Source organism: Prunus mume, linkage group LG3 (assembly GCF_029339155.1).
Source record: "Prunus mume cultivar Tortuosa linkage group LG3, ASM2933915v1, whole genome shotgun sequence".
Taxonomy (NCBI): domain Eukaryota; kingdom Viridiplantae; phylum Streptophyta; class Magnoliopsida; order Rosales; family Rosaceae; genus Prunus; species Prunus mume.
In genome coordinates this window covers 4637694-4655162 of record NC_142700.1, presented here as the reverse complement: position 1 = coordinate 4655162, position 17469 = coordinate 4637694, and the positions used below count along the sequence as shown (strand labels likewise).

At 36.9% G+C, this 17469-nt stretch overlaps 4 protein-coding genes and 3 non-coding genes across 7 annotated transcripts; 6 read left to right on the top strand and 1 right to left on the bottom strand.

The window, feature by feature from the left end:
- Positions 1–2527: 2527 nt before the first annotated feature.
- On the top strand, positions 2528–8192 carry LOC103325031 (16S rRNA processing protein RimM family). Its single transcript, XM_008227155.2, has 10 exons — positions 2528–2751; positions 3594–3730; positions 3828–3962; positions 4283–4393; positions 4777–5061; positions 5798–5997; positions 6134–6443; positions 6982–7092; positions 7392–7583; positions 7730–8192. The coding sequence occupies exons 1-10, from the start codon at positions 2583–2585 to the stop codon at positions 8075–8077; spliced, it is 1998 nt and encodes a 665-aa protein (XP_008225377.2). The 5' UTR covers positions 2528–2582; the 3' UTR covers positions 8078–8192.
- Positions 8193–8909: 717 nt separating this feature from the next.
- Positions 8910–10925, top strand: LOC103325032 (Ribosomal protein L32e). The gene is made up of 4 exons (XM_008227156.3): positions 8910–9030; positions 9160–9262; positions 10352–10533; positions 10634–10925. The coding sequence occupies exons 2-4, from the start codon at positions 9173–9175 to the stop codon at positions 10761–10763; spliced, it is 402 nt and encodes a 133-aa protein (XP_008225378.1). The 5' UTR covers positions 8910–9030; positions 9160–9172; the 3' UTR covers positions 10764–10925.
- Positions 9375–9456, top strand: LOC148918477 (small nucleolar RNA U31b). Its single transcript, XR_016125720.1, has one exon. It is a non-coding gene; the product is annotated as a small nucleolar RNA U31b (small nucleolar RNA).
- On the top strand, positions 9767–9842 carry LOC148918476 (small nucleolar RNA Z195/SNORD33/SNORD32 family). Its single transcript, XR_016125760.1, has one exon. It is a non-coding gene; the product is annotated as a small nucleolar RNA Z195/SNORD33/SNORD32 family (small nucleolar RNA).
- On the top strand, positions 9934–10017 carry LOC148918475 (small nucleolar RNA Z196/R39/R59 family). Its single transcript, XR_016125761.1, has one exon. It is a non-coding gene; the product is annotated as a small nucleolar RNA Z196/R39/R59 family (small nucleolar RNA).
- Positions 10926–13709: 2784 nt separating the features above from the next.
- Positions 13710–16257, bottom strand: LOC103325069 (Pentatricopeptide repeat (PPR) superfamily protein). Its single transcript, XM_089048899.1, has one exon. The coding sequence runs from the start codon at positions 16111–16113 to the stop codon at positions 14251–14253; it is 1863 nt and encodes a 620-aa protein (XP_088905025.1). The 5' UTR covers positions 16114–16257; the 3' UTR covers positions 13710–14250.
- An 81-nt stretch (positions 16258–16338) lies between these two features.
- Positions 16339–17427, top strand: LOC103325034 (membrane protein PM19L). Its single transcript, XM_008227157.3, has 4 exons — positions 16339–16591; positions 16683–16902; positions 17000–17045; positions 17131–17427. Exons 1-4 carry the CDS (start codon positions 16465–16467, stop codon positions 17215–17217), a joined length of 480 nt encoding a protein of 159 aa, XP_008225379.2. The 5' UTR covers positions 16339–16464; the 3' UTR covers positions 17218–17427.
- Positions 17428–17469: the final 42 nt, after the last annotated feature.

The window sequence follows — 17469 nt, the reverse complement described above, 5'->3', positions numbered from 1 at the left end:
TTAGAAAAAGTTAACTTTAAAGTTTCTTATGATGTCTCTTGAGGCAAGCCTAAAGGAAGCTTTTGGTGCCAAATATGGACAAAAAGAAAGCGAGAGATGGTGCACTTACTTACAATCCAAACATAAATTAATTAGGGAATTGAAATGGCTGCACTCATCCTCAATCCTTTTTATTCTACTTGCACATTTTGCTAATATATATAGATATATTTAGTGAACGCTTATTTTCAAAAAATTTATTAAGAAAGAGTGTAGGAGAAGTTTCAAACTAAAATTTATTCATTCGACGGGCTTAAAATATAATTGATACATGTAGTTTAACGGATGATTGTGTGTATTAAAAGTGTGCCTTAAGCTTTATACATATTAGATCATAAGGGTTTCTTGTTACACAAACTTTGGTGACTATGACACCAAACATACACGCAAGTGTGTTTTTTCTTAAATCAACACCATCACTGTCACTGTTACCATTTATCTCTGCAGATTGATACATCTAGATGTTAAATATAAAAAAGTCTACATTTATTTTATTTTCCATGTATTTCAAATTTTAAGGTGAGTTTGGTGGAGAAATTTGATTAAAATTTGAAATTAACATAAAATGAATTATCTTATCCATATATTAAACCTTGTGTGAGTCATAATAGGATGTCCACAAAAAACTATTCTAAAGTACATTACTATATTCCTTTCCAAGATAAAACAGAGTATACATACCTAGGTTCAACTTTTATAGAATGAGGACATTTCGGAGGTGAAATTTTATGTATTTAGTCTTTTTTAATATCATTTGGAATGGTAAATGACCCACTAGTATAATGGTTTAGAGTAAATGCGCCCCCCTAAGGAAGGGTCATGAATTCGAGTCTTAACATTTGTGTATGAGTTTAGCGATACTATTGCCCCTCTCAATAAGAAAGATCCTAAAACAAATATCACTTGAATTTTTTTAATAAAAAAAATTAAATTGTCTCTATTTCCTTGTCTCTTCTCAGTGGGGACAGGGATTAGGGAGTGTTTGATGTCAAAAATTACTTGAGCAATCTTATGCAACTTGCAACTATTGTGTGTGGGGTCCCTTTCAACTCAAAGTGTTTTCAACTTCTCATGCAAAAAAAAAAAAAAAAAACAAAAAGAAAACAAAAAGAGGAGAGAGATTAAAAAAAAAAACAGTGGGTTGGAGCGCACATAGGCTGTTGTCATGTAGTACGACCACCATGGCCTGACCCTCTCATCACCAGTTCACACGTGCCTTTTGTTTCTATACGAAGTATCTATCTATAGACTGGGGAAAACAATTTATTGCCAAAATATCGCCACCTGCACTACGATTTTTGGTATAAAATGTTAGAAGAGACAGAGAAAGTCTTGGTTGGGAAAGCCCTATATATATATATATATATATATATATATATATAGTATAAAGGCAAAAGCCTAAATATTTAAAATACTAAAAAATGTTATTGATTAATGAAATTTTAACAAATGAGACTATTTATTAAATGAAAACAATAAAGTAAATTAATCATTTCTTATATTTAAAAAAATTCAAAATTATAAAAACTAAAAAAGAACATGGGTTCTATTTTCACGACACATATCTAGACCTATTTTATCTTTGGAAATATTTGTGCTAATCATTTAACTCAAGGTGTATACTCACTATCGTTCTTAATACTTGACATGTGTACATAGGCATAACTATGATTAACTTTTTGCTTTGATTTATATAACAATGGTTATACTTATGGACAAATGTTAAGTATTGAGAAGAGTAGTGAGCATACATACACCTTTAGTTAAAATGGTGAGCAAAAATGCTCCTTTTATCTTTTACAATTCTAATACAAAAATATTAAAAAATAATTAAAAAACCAATTGGTACATAGGTGGGGCTAATCTGAATAATAGTATAGATAGATGCATATCTGAAGTATTATTTGTTAGTCATGACAGTGTGCAAGTAAGTCCTCTTACATCATATTGGAACAACATTCTTGTAAATTAGTGGCATTCGTACCACTTTTAGGGCTAGTTTAGGACTACTTATTTAGGAAGCGCTTTTATTATAAATATGTTGAAATTTTCAGAAGAAATCCAAGTGTTTTATGAAAAAGCGCTTCTATGACCCAAAAGCACATCTAGAAATTTATACCAAACGATTTCAGCATGGCTTTTAGTGGTCAAAAAGCACTCCTAAACATGCTGTTAATTGTGAGATAAATAAAAGTAGTAAGACGGTAACCAAATATTAGGCCAGTTGTAAGATAATTGTATACCTAGATTAGGCCAGTTGTCCAGGGTTATGAGTCGACACCCTTACACTTAAAATTGAATTTATTCCCCTCTAGAAATTATCACATAATTTTTTTTGGGTAGAACTAGGGTAAAAGCCCAAAAGCGGAGCACAAGAAATTAGCCCAATGGGTTATTACAAACTCACACGTCCATCCACCCAAAAAAAATATTGCCCGCTTATTAATGTGTAGAATCCATATAAATTAATAAAATTAAAATTAAAATTTGTATAGTCCGTTATCCTGGTGTAAAACTCGTCGTCAGTGGGCAAGAACCCAAAAATGCAGAGAGCTTCCATTCTCTGTTCTTCAAACCCAATTCCCAGTTTTCCCCCGACCTCTCATAGACTCGTTGCTCCACTTCAAAGTCGACGTGCTGAATCAGTTTCCTCACCCCTCCGGTTGCCCTTGACTCGTTACCGCCTTGCCCTCCCTCCTCTGCACAGCACTGGTAACTTACCTGTACTTTAATTATCAAGTGGACTTTTTGTTTCACTTTGAACTCCATGTTGATGATGGGTTTTGTTTATCTCACTCTTTTGTTTACCGGGTCTGCTTAATTTTTGTTTTCAGTGGCTCAGAGAAGCTAAAAAAATGAGCTGAGTTTAGTAAGTTTGAGTCTAAGTTCATAAATTAAGTTGAACCACCAGTAATTATTGTGTTAGATTTTTTTTCACAAACACATGTATTTTGTGCACGTGATAAGCTTGTGAAGTTGCATTTTTAGACACTTAATTTGGCCTCTTAAGGATTGTGTTTAAGTCTTTGATGTTGTGTGAGAGTTTACTGGTTTAAAATACATGCATGATTTTAACTATGCTATAGTTTCTTGTGTAGGCACTTAATTTAGCCTCATAAGAATTTGTGTTTAAGTCTTTGATGAAGTGTGAGAGTTTACTGGTTTTAGACACATGCATAATTTTCATGGACCATGGGTAAATTTTCTGAGGGGCTTTGTTTCATGCGATAGGATTGTTCTATTGTTTGAACTTACCTGTAGTTCATAGATTTGTTCTTTGGTGTAATTTGCTTCGTGCTTATGCAAGTTGCATAATCTTTCCATGTTTGAGTCTGCCTGTTTTTGTTCCTTTTCTTTGTTCCCTCCAGCAATGATATAATTGTAACAATTGTTATGCATATGACAGAATATTCCATGCAGTGTTTATGAAAATGTCATTTGGTGGATTTGGTCTTTCTGGATACACATGTGGAATACCCTTTGATGATTTTGAAATCCTTTTTTCTAGTGAATTGTATAATAGATTTATTTGATTGTCTGTTTTGCCACTTCAGTCACTGAAGAGATTGTTGAGACTGCTGAGATTGAATCAGGATTCACTAAAGTTGGGTATATTTCCAATGTCCACGGGCTTCAAGGGGAGATTCGTGTGAAACCCAGCACTGACTTTCCTGAATTGCGGTTTTCCAAGGTAAAAATTGAAATGGATTTGGAATGTCATTCTTTGAGGGTGTTTGTCGTTGAATATTATCATTTGTTTTATGGTAAATTGATGTTCTTTTTATTAGCCTGGAAAAAGATGGCTGAGACAACAAATTTCCGGCAGAGAAACAGTTCAAGAAGTTGAGCTGGTGGAGGGAAGAGGACACCCTGGCCAGAAGAGTTGGATACTTAGATTGAGAGGAATTGAAACAGTGGACGAGGTGAGCTTATTGAGAGCTAGCTTTTTTATTTTATTTTATTTATTTTTCTGTTGTTCATGTATTAGTTCACTTGTTTCAATTTTTCTTTTCGTTAGTTCTGTTTATGCATAAAATATGTGGTGATAACCTAATTGGGCCTACATTCTCCTTGTTCTATTTATGCAGAAAATATATGGGGGAGCCTAATTTGGGTTTAAAATATATTTGCTATTAGTATGTCGGCTAATAGAGTTTCACGATTAAACTTCCGTAGGCATTTATCTTTGTCATTGAGAACTTTTTTGTGTTAATGTGTCAATAACCATGGATAATTCGTTCAGGCTAGGCAGCTTATTGGTTCAACTTTACTTGTGAGGGAAGAAGATAGGCCGCAGTTGGAGGAAGGCGAACTCTATACTCGTGATCTTGTCGGGATGAGAGTTATTCTTAAGGTTTGTGTTGATAATGTATTGTATTTTTAAAGATATGGCTTTGTGCATGAGCATATGTGCAGGATCCTTACATCTAATTTCATTTGTATCCCTGAGATCCACAAGATAAATATTGGTATCATAATATCATTTCATACTGAAATTCTTCCTTTGATAAGATAATTTGTTTATTAACTATATTTTATTTAATGCACACACACATTTAAAGTTCATTATCAACTTTTGCTTGAAAATGCATTGTCTGACTTTTAGCACTAGCTTTTATTTATCCTTGTCGGTTTACTTTCTCTTACTTTGGGAGAAGCTTATCTTTATCTATTCTCATCATTCGTAGGAACTCAACCTAGATTTTTAATGCCGTAAGTTATGTTCTTCGCTTTCAGGAAACTGGTGAACCTGTGGGAAATGTTGTTAATGTTTTCAACAGCGGAGCTAGTGATCTTCTACAGGTCATGCTTGATACATCTCTAGATATCCTTGATTCAACTGGAAAGCCAAGGCCAACAGGAACAAGATTATCTGGTCACCTTGTGTGGATACCGTTTGTCGAAGAAATTGTTCCAAATGTTGATGTGCAAAGAAAAGAAATGCTCATTACACCTCCAAAGGGACTCCTTGAACTAAATTTACGCTTTGATGAGAGGTCCAAGAAAGAAAGGCGCCAGCTTGTGAGGCACACTCTCTTGTTCTACACTAAAGAATCTTAGTTATTTGTTACTACTTGGCAAAATCTAATATCTCATGCATTATAATGTTCATTGAAAGAATTACCAAGTCAAAGTCCCACCTGTTGGTGTTTTGGTTACAATAGATGTGGTAAAGGCTAATTGGATTTACTTGTATATAGTATTATTATGTCCTCTCATAGGCTGTTTACTGTAGGGAACTCCTGGCTTGCTTTGGGCTGAATTATAGGTGGATTAGGTGATCTTATGGAGATTGGTCCTAAGCCATATCATCTATGAGATTTGTAGTTAGATTGTTTCAGCCTTTTCTTCCCACTAGCTATCCAAATTAAAAATGTGGAGATGGCAAGTGGTTTTCTGTTAGATTAGGGTTTTTTTTGTTGTTGGACAAATTTTATTGAATATATGTGAATATACAATTTGTACATAAGTAAATGATTACATTTCTTATCACTGGATTGCTATGAAGAGATCAGGCGGGTGAACAAAAGGCAGAAAGGGAGTTACATTCACCTCATTTTTGGTAGACAAGTAATCATTGAGACCTTTTGAGGCTAAAGTTATAATATAACAATTAAGGCATTGCACATACTTTTAGCAAAGCTTTCTAGTGCAGGTTACTGTAGTACATTGTAGAGGTAAATGAACATCCCATCGTTCCCTTATAATTACCATGCTATTTGTTTCCTTTAGTTATTCATCTTTTGATACTTTTCAGGAATGGAAAGAGAGAAAAAAGATGCAAAAGCGCCTCATAGCAGCAAAGAAGAAACTGTGTGAAATGGAGCAAAAACATGTATTTGATGGGTTAAGATTTGGAGAGAAAGCACAGCGGAGCTTACTTGCTGATCAGATTGTTGGTGTAAATTCAAAATTGCTTCAACAGGCTCTGGAAAATGTTGAGATACTCTCTAAAAGGTGAATTTAATATGATTTGTTTACACTTTAGTTTCTTGTTCATCTGATTCATGAAGGAGAAGCATGAGGGATGTCTGCTCTACTGCCAGATGGATTTGCATTGATGATTTAACCTTTGTTTGGCTTCTTAATTCAGATGGAATGTAACTGAGATGGTCAGTGCCCTTAAAGCCAAAGAAACAACTAGCACTCTGGAAATATCAGAGGAATGTCTCGTTTCTTCTGCAAGTAAAGATAAGCTGGGTACACATTTTCATTTGCAAGAGAAAGGAGTAGATCTCATATCTAAAGGGAAAGTTGCCATTGCTTTGGTTGTAAATGACAGTGGGAATCCGCAAGAACCACAACTGGCCTGTAACCCTGATCTTGAAAATTCCGATGGCATTGAGAAATCAGTATCTCCCTTTCTTCAGACATTACTTTGTGATAACCAGAGATTTATAAAGGTGATACTCATTCAAGAATTTTCATTTTAGGTGCTTTTTCCCCATCATCTTTAAAGATAATCTATACCTTTTCATTTGCTCCCTTCCATTGTAAAGTTTGGAATAAATTTTTGATGACTACAGGTTCTGGCTGGAGATTTGGTGTTATGTGCATATCAAGATTTTGTTGTTTCAGTTCTCCACTTCAATTTAAACTATATTCTTAATATAGACTTTTTTTCTCAAGTAAATTTGAGTGGGGAAAACGATGTCAAACAAATGCCATATATGTAGAGATTTTCTTTTTCTTGTGAAGATGCATGCTGGAATGTGTGCATATTTGAGTTGTCAGTTTCCTTGAGTGTATTCATGATCTCATTTCATTCTAGAAACTTCACTGAGTACTTCATAGTTCTCCACTAGATTCATGTTTGTACTTGTAAGAAAAACTGGCATAAAAATGGTCAACATTATTTCTTCCCTTTTCTTTGCGGGGTGGCAGGGGATACTCTTGTTTGGATAATGATTGGAGAAATCTATTGAACATTCCTTGTCGCAGATGGAAAATCGGGCATCAGTGCCTTTGGTTCTGGTTTGCTCGGCCCAGGAAATTCAACCTTTAAGGATGCATTTCTCAGAAAACGATTACTTCGGCTTCGTCCCTGAAAAGGTTTGTAGTTACAGCATCACATGAAGAGTCTTTATAGTTTTGATTGGCACAGCATGATAGTATTATTAATCGCATTAATTGTCAAAACATTGTAATAATGGTTACAATTCAGTACTCCATGGAAACAGTAATGCCCACTGCACAGGCATCAATGCTCAAATGAATTCAACATAAACTTTTCCTTTGAATGTTCAGCTATTAAAATTTTTATTAAATCTTGTTTTAGACTGATAGTAGAGGGTATGACATTCTGATCAAAATTTGGGTTTGGTTCTTACGTTCTCTTTGATTCTCCACAGGTTTGGTTCTTAGAGGAAGAGAAACTTCCAGTTGTCAGCAACTCGGTTGAAGCAGAGAAGAAGCATAAGATTTTGATGAAATCACCTTGGGAAATACTTCAATCACCTGTTGGATCCGGAGGAATTTTCAGTTTGCTTTCATCAAACAATATTCCAGAGAGTCTTGGTGAAATGGGTGTGGATTATATTGAGGTCAGAAAAACTCGTTATATAGATTATATTTGAGCGGGCTCTCAAGTTATAATACATATGAATGCTGTGACTGCTTGCATTGTTGATCATCACTTAAGCATATCTTCTTCTCTCACTCGATTGATTGCCTCTGCTTCTTCTTACAGGTATGCAGCACAAATCCAGGATACGCCGGTGCAAACCCAGTACTTCTTGGGTTTGTTAATTCGTGGAAATCTGATGTTGGGATCCAAATCTTCAAAGGCCGAAAGGATTTTGATGAAGGTTTTGACATTATATTCTCAACGAGCTTTATGAAGAAGCTGAGTAAACAGATCAATAAACTCCAGTTCTACGCTACTCCGAAGCAAAATTTACATGTTGAGTTGGTGGACAAAGAGTGGGTGGATGTTACTCCCAGCTCTCCCAACTCCTATGAGTTGGGTTGGACGATTTACAGCTCTTTAAAGGCCTCTTCTTTTGATAAGCTTTGTATAATGGAGGTTACAGAGTAAACCTGCAACCAGCTGAATCTACGTTTTTCATTTGTATCTACCCAAAAGAGGGAAACAAAAAATTGTAGATGAGTCTTTGCAATATATATGGATAAAGATACGTTGCATTAGATAACTGTACTGAAAAAATAGTAATCTCTTCGTCATAACGTTGACATTGCTAGCAAACAAAGAAGAAGTAATCAAGGTCCTCTAGGAAAGGTCCTGGGTTAGAGTCCTAGCATCTGTGTAATATGTGAGTTTAGTATTATTATTGTCCCTCTCAATAGAAAAGGTCCTTAAAAAAAAGGAAAAAAAGAATAAGTAACAAACTTAAGTGTGCAGTTACAGGAAATCGCACATCATCAAATTGTGGGGTCAACAACAATGGTATGCTTATAAGTTGCGCGACTTTAGTTCACAGTATATGTTGCAAATCTAAAAATTCTTAAAACCGTAAACTGAAATAAATTGTGCAAAAATCTTACATTTTATCCTGATAATAATCATACATGACGATTAGATCATACTATCTACTCTTATTTTAGATTTCAATGTCGAGTAGAAAGTGAATAATGGAAAAGGGGTGTCCAAAGAAAGAACTAGTTTCAGTGAGTAAAATGAATGGCGTTCTTGGAAAAATATGATCCAATTGGGTGTCCAAAGAAGGAGAAATGAGGGTGCCCAGAGAGAAATTGATTACTCCTCCACGATAGTTCGCTATGTCTAGTTTTTCAAGTCCAAAATGGAAATTAATCAGTGGGCCCTTTTAAGCCCAGCTCTTCTTTCGTTTGGTGGGAAGCCCAGCTCTTTTAAACGGGGTTATGTTAAGCCAGTAACCAAACAGACCCAATTCTAGACTACCCCAAATGACAAAACCCTAGTACCCCGAAAGCTCGCACTTTTGCTTATAAAAGCAGAGGCGCCAGTAGAAACTGGAGCTCGGCGGCTCAGCAAAAACCCTAAACTTCACTGTGAGCATATCTCTCTTTCTCTCCGCCTCTCTAGCCTAGGGTTTCAAATCTGTTCTATTCGTTTTAATTATTTCGATTGGTTTTAGCTAATGCAGTTCAATCTTCTTTCTTGGTTAAAAATTATTGCAGGAGGTAAGTGAAAATGGCGGTGCCGCTGCTGAATAAGGCTATCGTGAAGAAGAGGGTCAAGCAGTTCAAAAGGCCTCAAAGTGACCGCAAGGTCTCCGTCAAGGTATAAAACCTTCACATTTATCAGCTTCCAGTTCTACAACCTTCGTGTTCATTTTCCTGATCTTTTTTTTTTTGTTTTCATTTTGTATTCTGTTCGTGTTGAGTTATGTGGTGAAAATGATGATATTGTTGTCGCCCCAGTCTTACTTGCATCAACAGATGCAAGATGGTGATGGACGTATTCATATCTGATTCCATTGCAATATATCTGTCGTGAATTTTTTTGTTGTGTTTTTTTCAGTGTAAAAGCATTTTTTATTTGGCAATTTCATTTTTTTAAAACTTGGTTTTGATGGATATGAGGATAACTTCTATGCCCTGTCTTACTTGCATCTTAAGATGCAATAGGGTGAATTAGTGATCGACTATCTGATCTGGTGTAACAATGAAAGTTTTGATTTTGCCACTCTGGAAGTTTTGATCTCAGTGTTTTTTTCTCTGTATCCTGAACATTTATTTTTCTCCATGTTAAAACAAAAGGTTTTTATTGTTTGGGGATATGCAACAAGAAGTGATGATTTGTACCCATCTATTCTGCTTTTGAATGATGAATATTTACATGCACTACCATCTGATCTATGTTGCACACCCCATTTTCTATTACTATAATAGTTCCTTTTATTTTCTTATGATTAATGTCTCTACTATTGTTTCTTGTTTTAAGAGTAATCCTGCAATCTATGATGTAAAATATTTAACGTTTATGACATCCTGTGATTATTAAGTTAAAATCACCATCTTTCGACTGAGATTGCAGTTTGTACATTTTGTTTTAGTCACAGTTGTGATTGCCCTTCCTTTTTGTCTGTTGTATGTGTGAATGTGCATGAGCGTTGTATTTTTTTGGTGTCATTGCCCATGGTATCTGATGTCCAGATTTATATTTGTGGCTGGACATTTCGTTAAACAGGGCATACATAAAAGCTTTACAGGTCTTGCGACACAGTTAGCTTCGTTACTCATCAGCTTTCTGTTACTATAACCCTGCAAACATCCACTTTGTCCTACGAAGTTTATTAGTCGGTCCTTTTCATTTCCTTGGTTGTAATTGCTTTGAGTAATTTTGTTTCATCATGTGTTTCTTTGACAGACCAATTGGAGGAGACCAAAGGGTATTGATTCTCGTGTAAGAAGAAAGTTCAAGGGATGCACTTTGATGCCCAACATTGGTTATGGCTCTGACAAGAAGACTCGCCATTATCTTCCTAATCATTTCAAGAAGTTTGTTGTGCACAACGCAAAGGAACTTGAACTGTTGATGATGCACAACAGGTAAACTGAGCCCGGTTCTTTTTTTTCCCTTGTGGTCTGAGTGAGTGTTTCACATCTCATGTCTAATTTTGTATTCTTTTTGCTATCTTATCTTAATCAGGACCTACTGCGCGGAGATTGCACACAATGTGTCCACGAGGAAGAGGAAAGAAATTGTTGAGAGAGCAGCCCAGCTTGATGTTGTTGTTACCAACAAGCTGGCCAGGCTACGCAGCCAGGAGGATGAATGAGCTCGGCTATGAGCTATGTTTTTGAAGTGAGCGTTATATTTTAGGCATTATGATGAGTTGTAACCAACATTTCAATACTGAGATCGGATATTTATCTCTTGATTGTCAACAGTTAGCAAATGAACAAGGTCATTTTTGTTCTAATATCATTTTGTTCTCATACCTGGTCTGTTCATCGACATTTCAATACTGAGATCGGAAATTCAACCGTTACTATTTATTGAAAAAAAGGGTGCCCACTTTTATTCAATAATATATGAAAATTTTGTGTATAATATGTGAATATTGTATGTATTTTTATTCAATAATATATAAAAATTATTTTTATAGCCTTGACCCAGAAGATCCTTAAGCAGGAATCATTATGTAAATGATTTCAGGAAGTTAAACTCCCGCTAAAACGGAATTATTAGAAAATACATATGTATGTGTATAATATGAATATGTATGTGTAATGGGAAAATTCTGTAATAAAAGAGTATAGCCGACCGGCTATACTATTTATCACAAAATAGGGAACGCGTAGAGCACCTCCAGTGCAGGGCCTTTTGCTAGGACAGGAGGCCCCTTTTGAAGGGTTTGGACCTCCAGCTTGCAACCAGCAGCCCGGGTAAGCCCAAAGGCTGATCCTGCTTCAAAGGCACTGACGTCAGTGAGCAAAAAAAAAAAAAGGGAAAAAATTTAATTTTTTATATAAAAAATAAACCAAAATATTATGGATGTTTTCCCTATAAATACATAACAATTTTATTCACTTTCCCTATAAACACATAACAAGTTTATATTTTGTTGCATATTCTTTTTTTTTTCTTGCCCTTGCCCTAACCTTTTGGGTGGAACCAAAAAGGCAAGGCTACCACTATTCACGTGAATAGTAGTAGCCCTTGCCTTGCCTTAGCCTTTGGGGTGAACATATTCTTAGGAGGCTTATGAGTAGAGCTACACTTTAATTTTTTTAAAAAACAAGTATCGGGCTTACCCTTTAAATATATTATATTTAAACGTATAGCAGCTATACTTAAGGACGCCTAGCCAGCTTTTAAATTACGAGTATAGCCGGCTATACTATTATTTTTCAAAAATAAAAATACCCCAGTATAGCCGCGCGGCTGTACAATTAATTCTTAAAAAATAAAAACATCCCAGTCTAGCCGGTCGGCTATACGCTATATAGTATAGCCGCCCGGCTATACTATTTATTAACAAAAAAAGAAAGAGGGACCCGCCTAGCTGCTAGGCGGGCTTAATTTACGATTCACAGCTGTTGAACTTAATTTACGATTTCGCCAAGGTATGAGATGAAGGAAGCGCAGCAGAGCAGAGGATAGAGTGGTGGCCAATGGGGACCGACATCGCTTGGCGGGAAAACTTGATTTGGTGGGACAGGCGTCATATGGTTTTGGGGTGAGACAAACATGGACGGTCTGAACGTGAGTAGTTTTCCCATTCTTCACTTCATTTTCACCCTTTTTGGACCTGATGCCAGCTGTTCAAGTCGTAAATTAAGCATAAAGCATTGATCGACAGGTTTAAATATATACGAATATTTTAAAAACATAACCGCAGGCAATACTTTATTTTATAAAATTACGATTATAGCCGGTCGGCTATACTATTAATTGTAATAAAAACCCAACATTACCGCACGGCTATATTACTTATTACCCGCCCGGAGAGTATAGCCGCGTGGCTATACGTTTGAAATATATTGTACAGTGCAGCCGCTCGGCGATACGATTTATTACAAACAAAGAAAGGAGGTCCCGCCTAGCAGATGGGCGGGCTTAATTCACGATTCACAGCTGTTGAACTTATTCACGATTTCGCCTCCGAGAAGTCGCACGAAGGTACAGTCCCGATACATAATCCGAGATTTGCAGCAATGATTTTGTTCTTAATTTGGTTAGGCTTTAATCGAATTTTCAATTGGGAGGAGAATGGGTGCATCGCCAGATTTGCTTCTGTTTTTGCTGCCAATTTGGTGTGTAGACTTCCTCTATGAGAGAGAAAGTTAAACCTGAGTTCGTTTGAGCAGAGTTTTGTTTCTTTTCGTCTTCTGTCAAAGTGCAGCAATAACACGTCTGTTATCTGGATAGGCTCCCCGCATCTTCTTTCTTCTGCCCCTCCGCTACTAATCTTTGTGCTCATCATGTTGTTAAGAAGCCCATCAACAATCTGATGGATAGGGAGTTCCATGAACAGGACCATAGAGGGAAGAGGAGAAAGGCACCTGAATCCTGTATTCAGTTCCATCAAGAGCAGTTCTCTTAAAGGGTGCACCCCACAGCCACAGCCCTTTTGTACATGGGCGATGGGTAGATGCTACTTGAAATCCACCGCTCCCTCCAACAAGTCTAAGAACTAGAGAACTAAATAAGAAACAAAATACTGTAGTTCTAGCAGCTTAAACAAAAAACCTAAAGTAGCCCTAAAATTTCTACACTGCATGCACTTCCCTAGACTCGAAGCGAAAAAATATAGTTCCAGAAAGCTGATTTTTTCATGTGTACAATCATAAACGCTAAGACATCACATACATAAAACAAACCTCCAAAGGAAGGAAATAAATAAAAAACATTATCACCACGCGGCTATCCTGTATAAATATATATACAACCTATCTTTTCAGTTCTTGCAAGTTTGTAACCCAAATATTTGATTCCCATTTCACAAAGCTACAAACTGAGCTCAAATTTTTCTTATCGAACTTTTGTCATATAATTATTTCAAATTCATTCGATTTAATATTGTCTAGTCTTTTTTTCATCAGAAAAATCTATTAATTTTTGTAAAATCCAAGTTCATTATTCGAAATTCCTTCATCCAAATAAAGCAACTTTTTGCTAGATTGCAATTTCGTCAAATCACATAAATTCTTGTGAAGCCACTAACAGTTCAAACTCAATCTCCTCTATGTCCTTGGATCACCTCTCACTCCAATCCACAAAAAAAAATTAGCAATCTTTGACTCCTTTATGCTTGAAGGTGGTGTACATCAGTACATCATTGGAACATGCTATATGGGATCACCTGGCCTTCGATGGACACCACAGAACGACATGCTTTATGGTTGTAAAACTTCTGTGACAGTTCTTAAGGACCTAAACTCATTACATTACAGCATCCTCTATGGGCTGAAATTACTCTCTGCAATATTAGAGAAGCAAAACATGCAAAGATGGTTAGGTAAAGAAAATTGTTTGAATGCACAAGTGGCGGTTTTTTCATCCAAGTATCTTTGGTTAATATCTTCACTAGCTCAACTGGTCTGCCAAAACCCACTCAAACCATTTTTGATCTCCTTTCATAGATCATAGTCTCTTTCTGTGGTAAGACAACATCTCTTCCTTTTGTTCAGCCTCAACATCCTGAAATGCAAACTGTTGATCAGGAACAAAAACCAAGTTTCTTTGATTTGCCTTGTAACCAATCCAGTTTTTGATGAATCTGCTCGCTTCAACCTATCTACCAGAAAGAAATGCATGCCTCAGTCCTTCAAAGTAACCCAGCTGGAACCAGGTTGTTTTACAGTTCCACTATGTTTCATCTTCTCTCGAATTCTGGCGACATCACTCCATCTATTTGTAGAAGCATATAAATTAGATAGCATAACAAAAGCATCACTACAGTCTGGTTCTAAATCGTCAATGCTTTTTGCAGCTCTTTCAGCCACATCCAAATTGGAATGCATCTGACAAGCACTAAGTAGAGTTAGCCACACCATCTTATTGGCTTGCACAGGCATGTTCTTTATCAGCTCCTCTGCTTCCTCCAACTTACCACATCGTCCTAAGACATCCACCATACATGCATAGTGCTCAAGTTTCACCTCAACAGACTTATGCTGCGAGAAAAACTTGAAAAAGCGTCTTGCTTTCTGCAACATCCCAGAATGGCTACATGCAGAAAGCAACCCTGTGAATGTAATTTCATCTGGCATGACACCTGCACGTATCATTTGGCTAAAGAGAGTCAAAGCCCACATGCCACAACCATGTTCTGCACATCCAACTATCGTTGAGTTCCATGATACAATATTGTGGTCACCAATTCTCTTAAATATAGCAACTCCATCATTTATATTTCCACATTTGGTATGCAAGACAATAAGAGAATTGCCGACAAAGACATCATTTTCAAAACCTAGCTTAATAGCTGTTGTATGAATCTCCTTGCCCTTATCAAGATCTTCTAATCCACAACATGAATTCAAAGCACTAGTGAAAGAAGACTGATTTGGAAGGACACCCAATTTCATCATGTCCCTGAAAACCTTTAACGCTTCTTCGTGTTCACAATTCAAACCATATCCTGTTAAAAGAGCTGTCCACACTACCACATTTTTATGTAAACTCTCCTTGAAAACCTTGTAAGAATTCTCAATTTGCTTGCAGTTCGCATAGAGTGTTATAAGTGAAGCAGCTACAAACTCGTCAAGGCAGTACCCTAACTTGACAATCTGACCATGAATCTGAACACCTAAATGTAAACGCAACAAATTTGCACAAGCTGTCACTACAGACACAAATGTGGTCAAAGTGGGCTGTACACCAGAACCCATCATCTCCCAAAATAGCAGCAAAGCTTCATCTGTCCTCCCATTCTGGTCAAGCCCGGCAATCATCGAAGTCCATGAAATCACATTCTTACAAGGCATTAGCTTAAACAAGTTTTTAGCATCTTCCACTCGTCCATTACTAAAGTATCCATGAACCATTGAATTCCACACGGCCACATCCCTCACAGGCATCTCGCGGAACAAGCGTTCTGCCATCTGAACTTCACCAAACTGCAAGAACCCATTCATAATCGTCGTCCAAGAAACCACACTCTTTCCAGGCATTCCATCAAAAAGTTCCTTAGCCTTACTTAAATCCCCACAATCCAAACACCCTTTCATCATTGAATTCCAACACACTGTATCTTTCACAGGCATTTCGTAGAACAGTTTCAGAGCATCATCAAGCCTATGTTGTCTCGAATAGCCCGTAATCATCATGGTGTACAAACTAACACTCGGAAAAGGGATTTCATTGAAAACTAGACGAGCTTCGTTGAGTTTTTGGTTCCTTAAGTGATCAGAGAGCAGTGACTTGTAAGATGGGGTGGTCAATTTGGTGTAATTCATCAAACCCACCAAGCATTTGGAGAAGCTTGTAAGATTTTTGTGGAAATCAGAGAGTGAAGTTGGGAAGTGTGAGATTCCAATGTTTTGAAAAATGGCGGGAACTCTCAGCATGACCGTTAATCCGTAACCGAATATAGGAAAAACAAAATTAACCGAAGAGAGACTGGCGGTGGGTGGTTTTAGAACATCAAGGCTGAAACGCAGCGTTTCATGTGTGCCCATCTGGCAAAGAATATAACTTTTTTGATATCTTAGGAACAATTTTATGGCACAAAGCTTAGAAGAAGAATGTACCACCAAAAAGAAGACTTAAAAATGTGAGGCAAGTAAGAATCTTGGCATTTCTTGCTTGGTTTGCCTTGTCTATGAAGCATCCATCTCCTTTACAACCCCACAAAGCCCTTTGGAACCAGCAGCCTTGGCAAGAAAAGAACCAAAACCTGCATGCCATGGCCAATTGCTTATATATAAGCTAAGACCATTTCTTGTGCTTAACACATGTAACACGTACAACCACCCTTTTCTTTTCCATTGCACTTTTGGGTTCATCCAGCAGCTTTTGATCTTACAGAAATGGCCAACCAGCAGTTAAAGTCTGTTGCTGGCCTGCTTTTGCTTCTCAATTTCTGCATGTGTGTCATTGTGTTGGGCATTGGAGGCTGGGCCATGAACAGAGCTATTGACCATGGTTTCATTATTGGTAAACCTCTCTCTCTCTCTCTCTCTCTCTCTAGTTTAGACTTTACATCACATGCACTCTCCATTTGCTAAATCTGAGTGAGGCTTTGCAGGTCCTGGTTTTGATCTCCCAGCACATTTCTCACCCATATACTTCCCAATGGGAAATGCTGCAACCGGGTTCTTTGTAACATTCGCTTTGATCGCCGGAGTTGTTGGTGCTGCTTCAGCCATTTCCGGAATCAACCATATTCGATCTTGGACAGCTGATAGCTTGCCATCTGCAGCCGCAGCTGCTACCGTTGCCTGGACCCTCACCCTCCTTGCCATGGGGTACTTACTCATTGCCATCCTAAAACAGCATATGTATACAAATTCTTCAAACTATTTTCTCTTTATATTAAGCTAACCGGGTACCTAATTCGTGCAGCTTTGCTTGCAAGGAGATTGAGCTTCGTATCAGAAATGCCCGTCTGGTAAGATAAAAAGAAATTCTTTTCTGTTCAAACCTTAATCTTCCAGAGATTTTATATTGAAACATACTTGCTCTGTTTCGTGCAGAGAACACTGGAGGCATTCTTGATCATCCTTTCAGCTACACAGCTTCTGTATATAGCAGCCATTCATAGTGTTGTATCAAGGAGATGAAGTTGGAAAAGTTGAATGACTTTTGTGTTTGTGTGCTGTCTCTGTGCGTGTATTGTTTTGTTTAATTTTCTTTTCTTTTCACCCTCATCCTACCCTTTTTTTCCTTTGTATAAACCTGCCCATGGTTTCGGTGTCAATAGTGTGCTATGATTTGATTGATTTGTATTCGAATTATATAGCAATAATAAATAGTACTAAAAATAAAATTTACATGATCGTTTAGCAGTTTTTTCTATGAAGCAAATGCATGCT

What these genes read in the sequence shown, in the direction of transcription:
- LOC103325069 (XM_089048899.1), bottom strand. Translation starts at nt 16,113, where the DNA reads ATGGGCACACATGAAACGCTGCGTTTCAGCCTTGATGTTCTAAAACCA.
- LOC103325034 (XM_008227157.3), top strand. Translation starts at nt 16,465, where the DNA reads ATGGCCAACCAGCAGTTAAAGTCTGTTGCTGGCCTGCTTTTGCTTCTC. An exon ending in CTCACCCTCCTTGCCATGGG is followed by an intron (nt 16,903 to 16,999) that starts GTACTTACTCAT and finishes TAATTCGTGCAG; the next exon opens with CTTTGCTTGCAAGGAGATTG. An exon ending in GTATCAGAAATGCCCGTCTG is followed by an intron (nt 17,046 to 17,130) that starts GTAAGATAAAAA and finishes TGTTTCGTGCAG; the next exon opens with AGAACACTGGAGGCATTCTT.
- LOC103325032 (XM_008227156.3), top strand. Translation starts at nt 9,173, where the DNA reads ATGGCGGTGCCGCTGCTGAATAAGGCTATCGTGAAGAAGAGGGTCAAG. An exon ending in ACCGCAAGGTCTCCGTCAAG is followed by an intron (nt 9,263 to 10,351) that starts GTATAAAACCTT and finishes TTTCTTTGACAG; the next exon opens with ACCAATTGGAGGAGACCAAA. An exon ending in CTGTTGATGATGCACAACAG is followed by an intron (nt 10,534 to 10,633) that starts GTAAACTGAGCC and finishes TATCTTAATCAG; the next exon opens with GACCTACTGCGCGGAGATTG.
- LOC103325031 (XM_008227155.2), top strand. Translation starts at nt 2,583, where the DNA reads ATGCAGAGAGCTTCCATTCTCTGTTCTTCAAACCCAATTCCCAGTTTT. An exon ending in CTGAATTGCGGTTTTCCAAG is followed by an intron (nt 3,731 to 3,827) that starts GTAAAAATTGAA and finishes TCTTTTTATTAG; the next exon opens with CCTGGAAAAAGATGGCTGAG. An exon ending in AGAAAGAAAGGCGCCAGCTT is followed by an intron (nt 5,062 to 5,797) that starts GTGAGGCACACT and finishes GATACTTTTCAG; the next exon opens with GAATGGAAAGAGAGAAAAAA.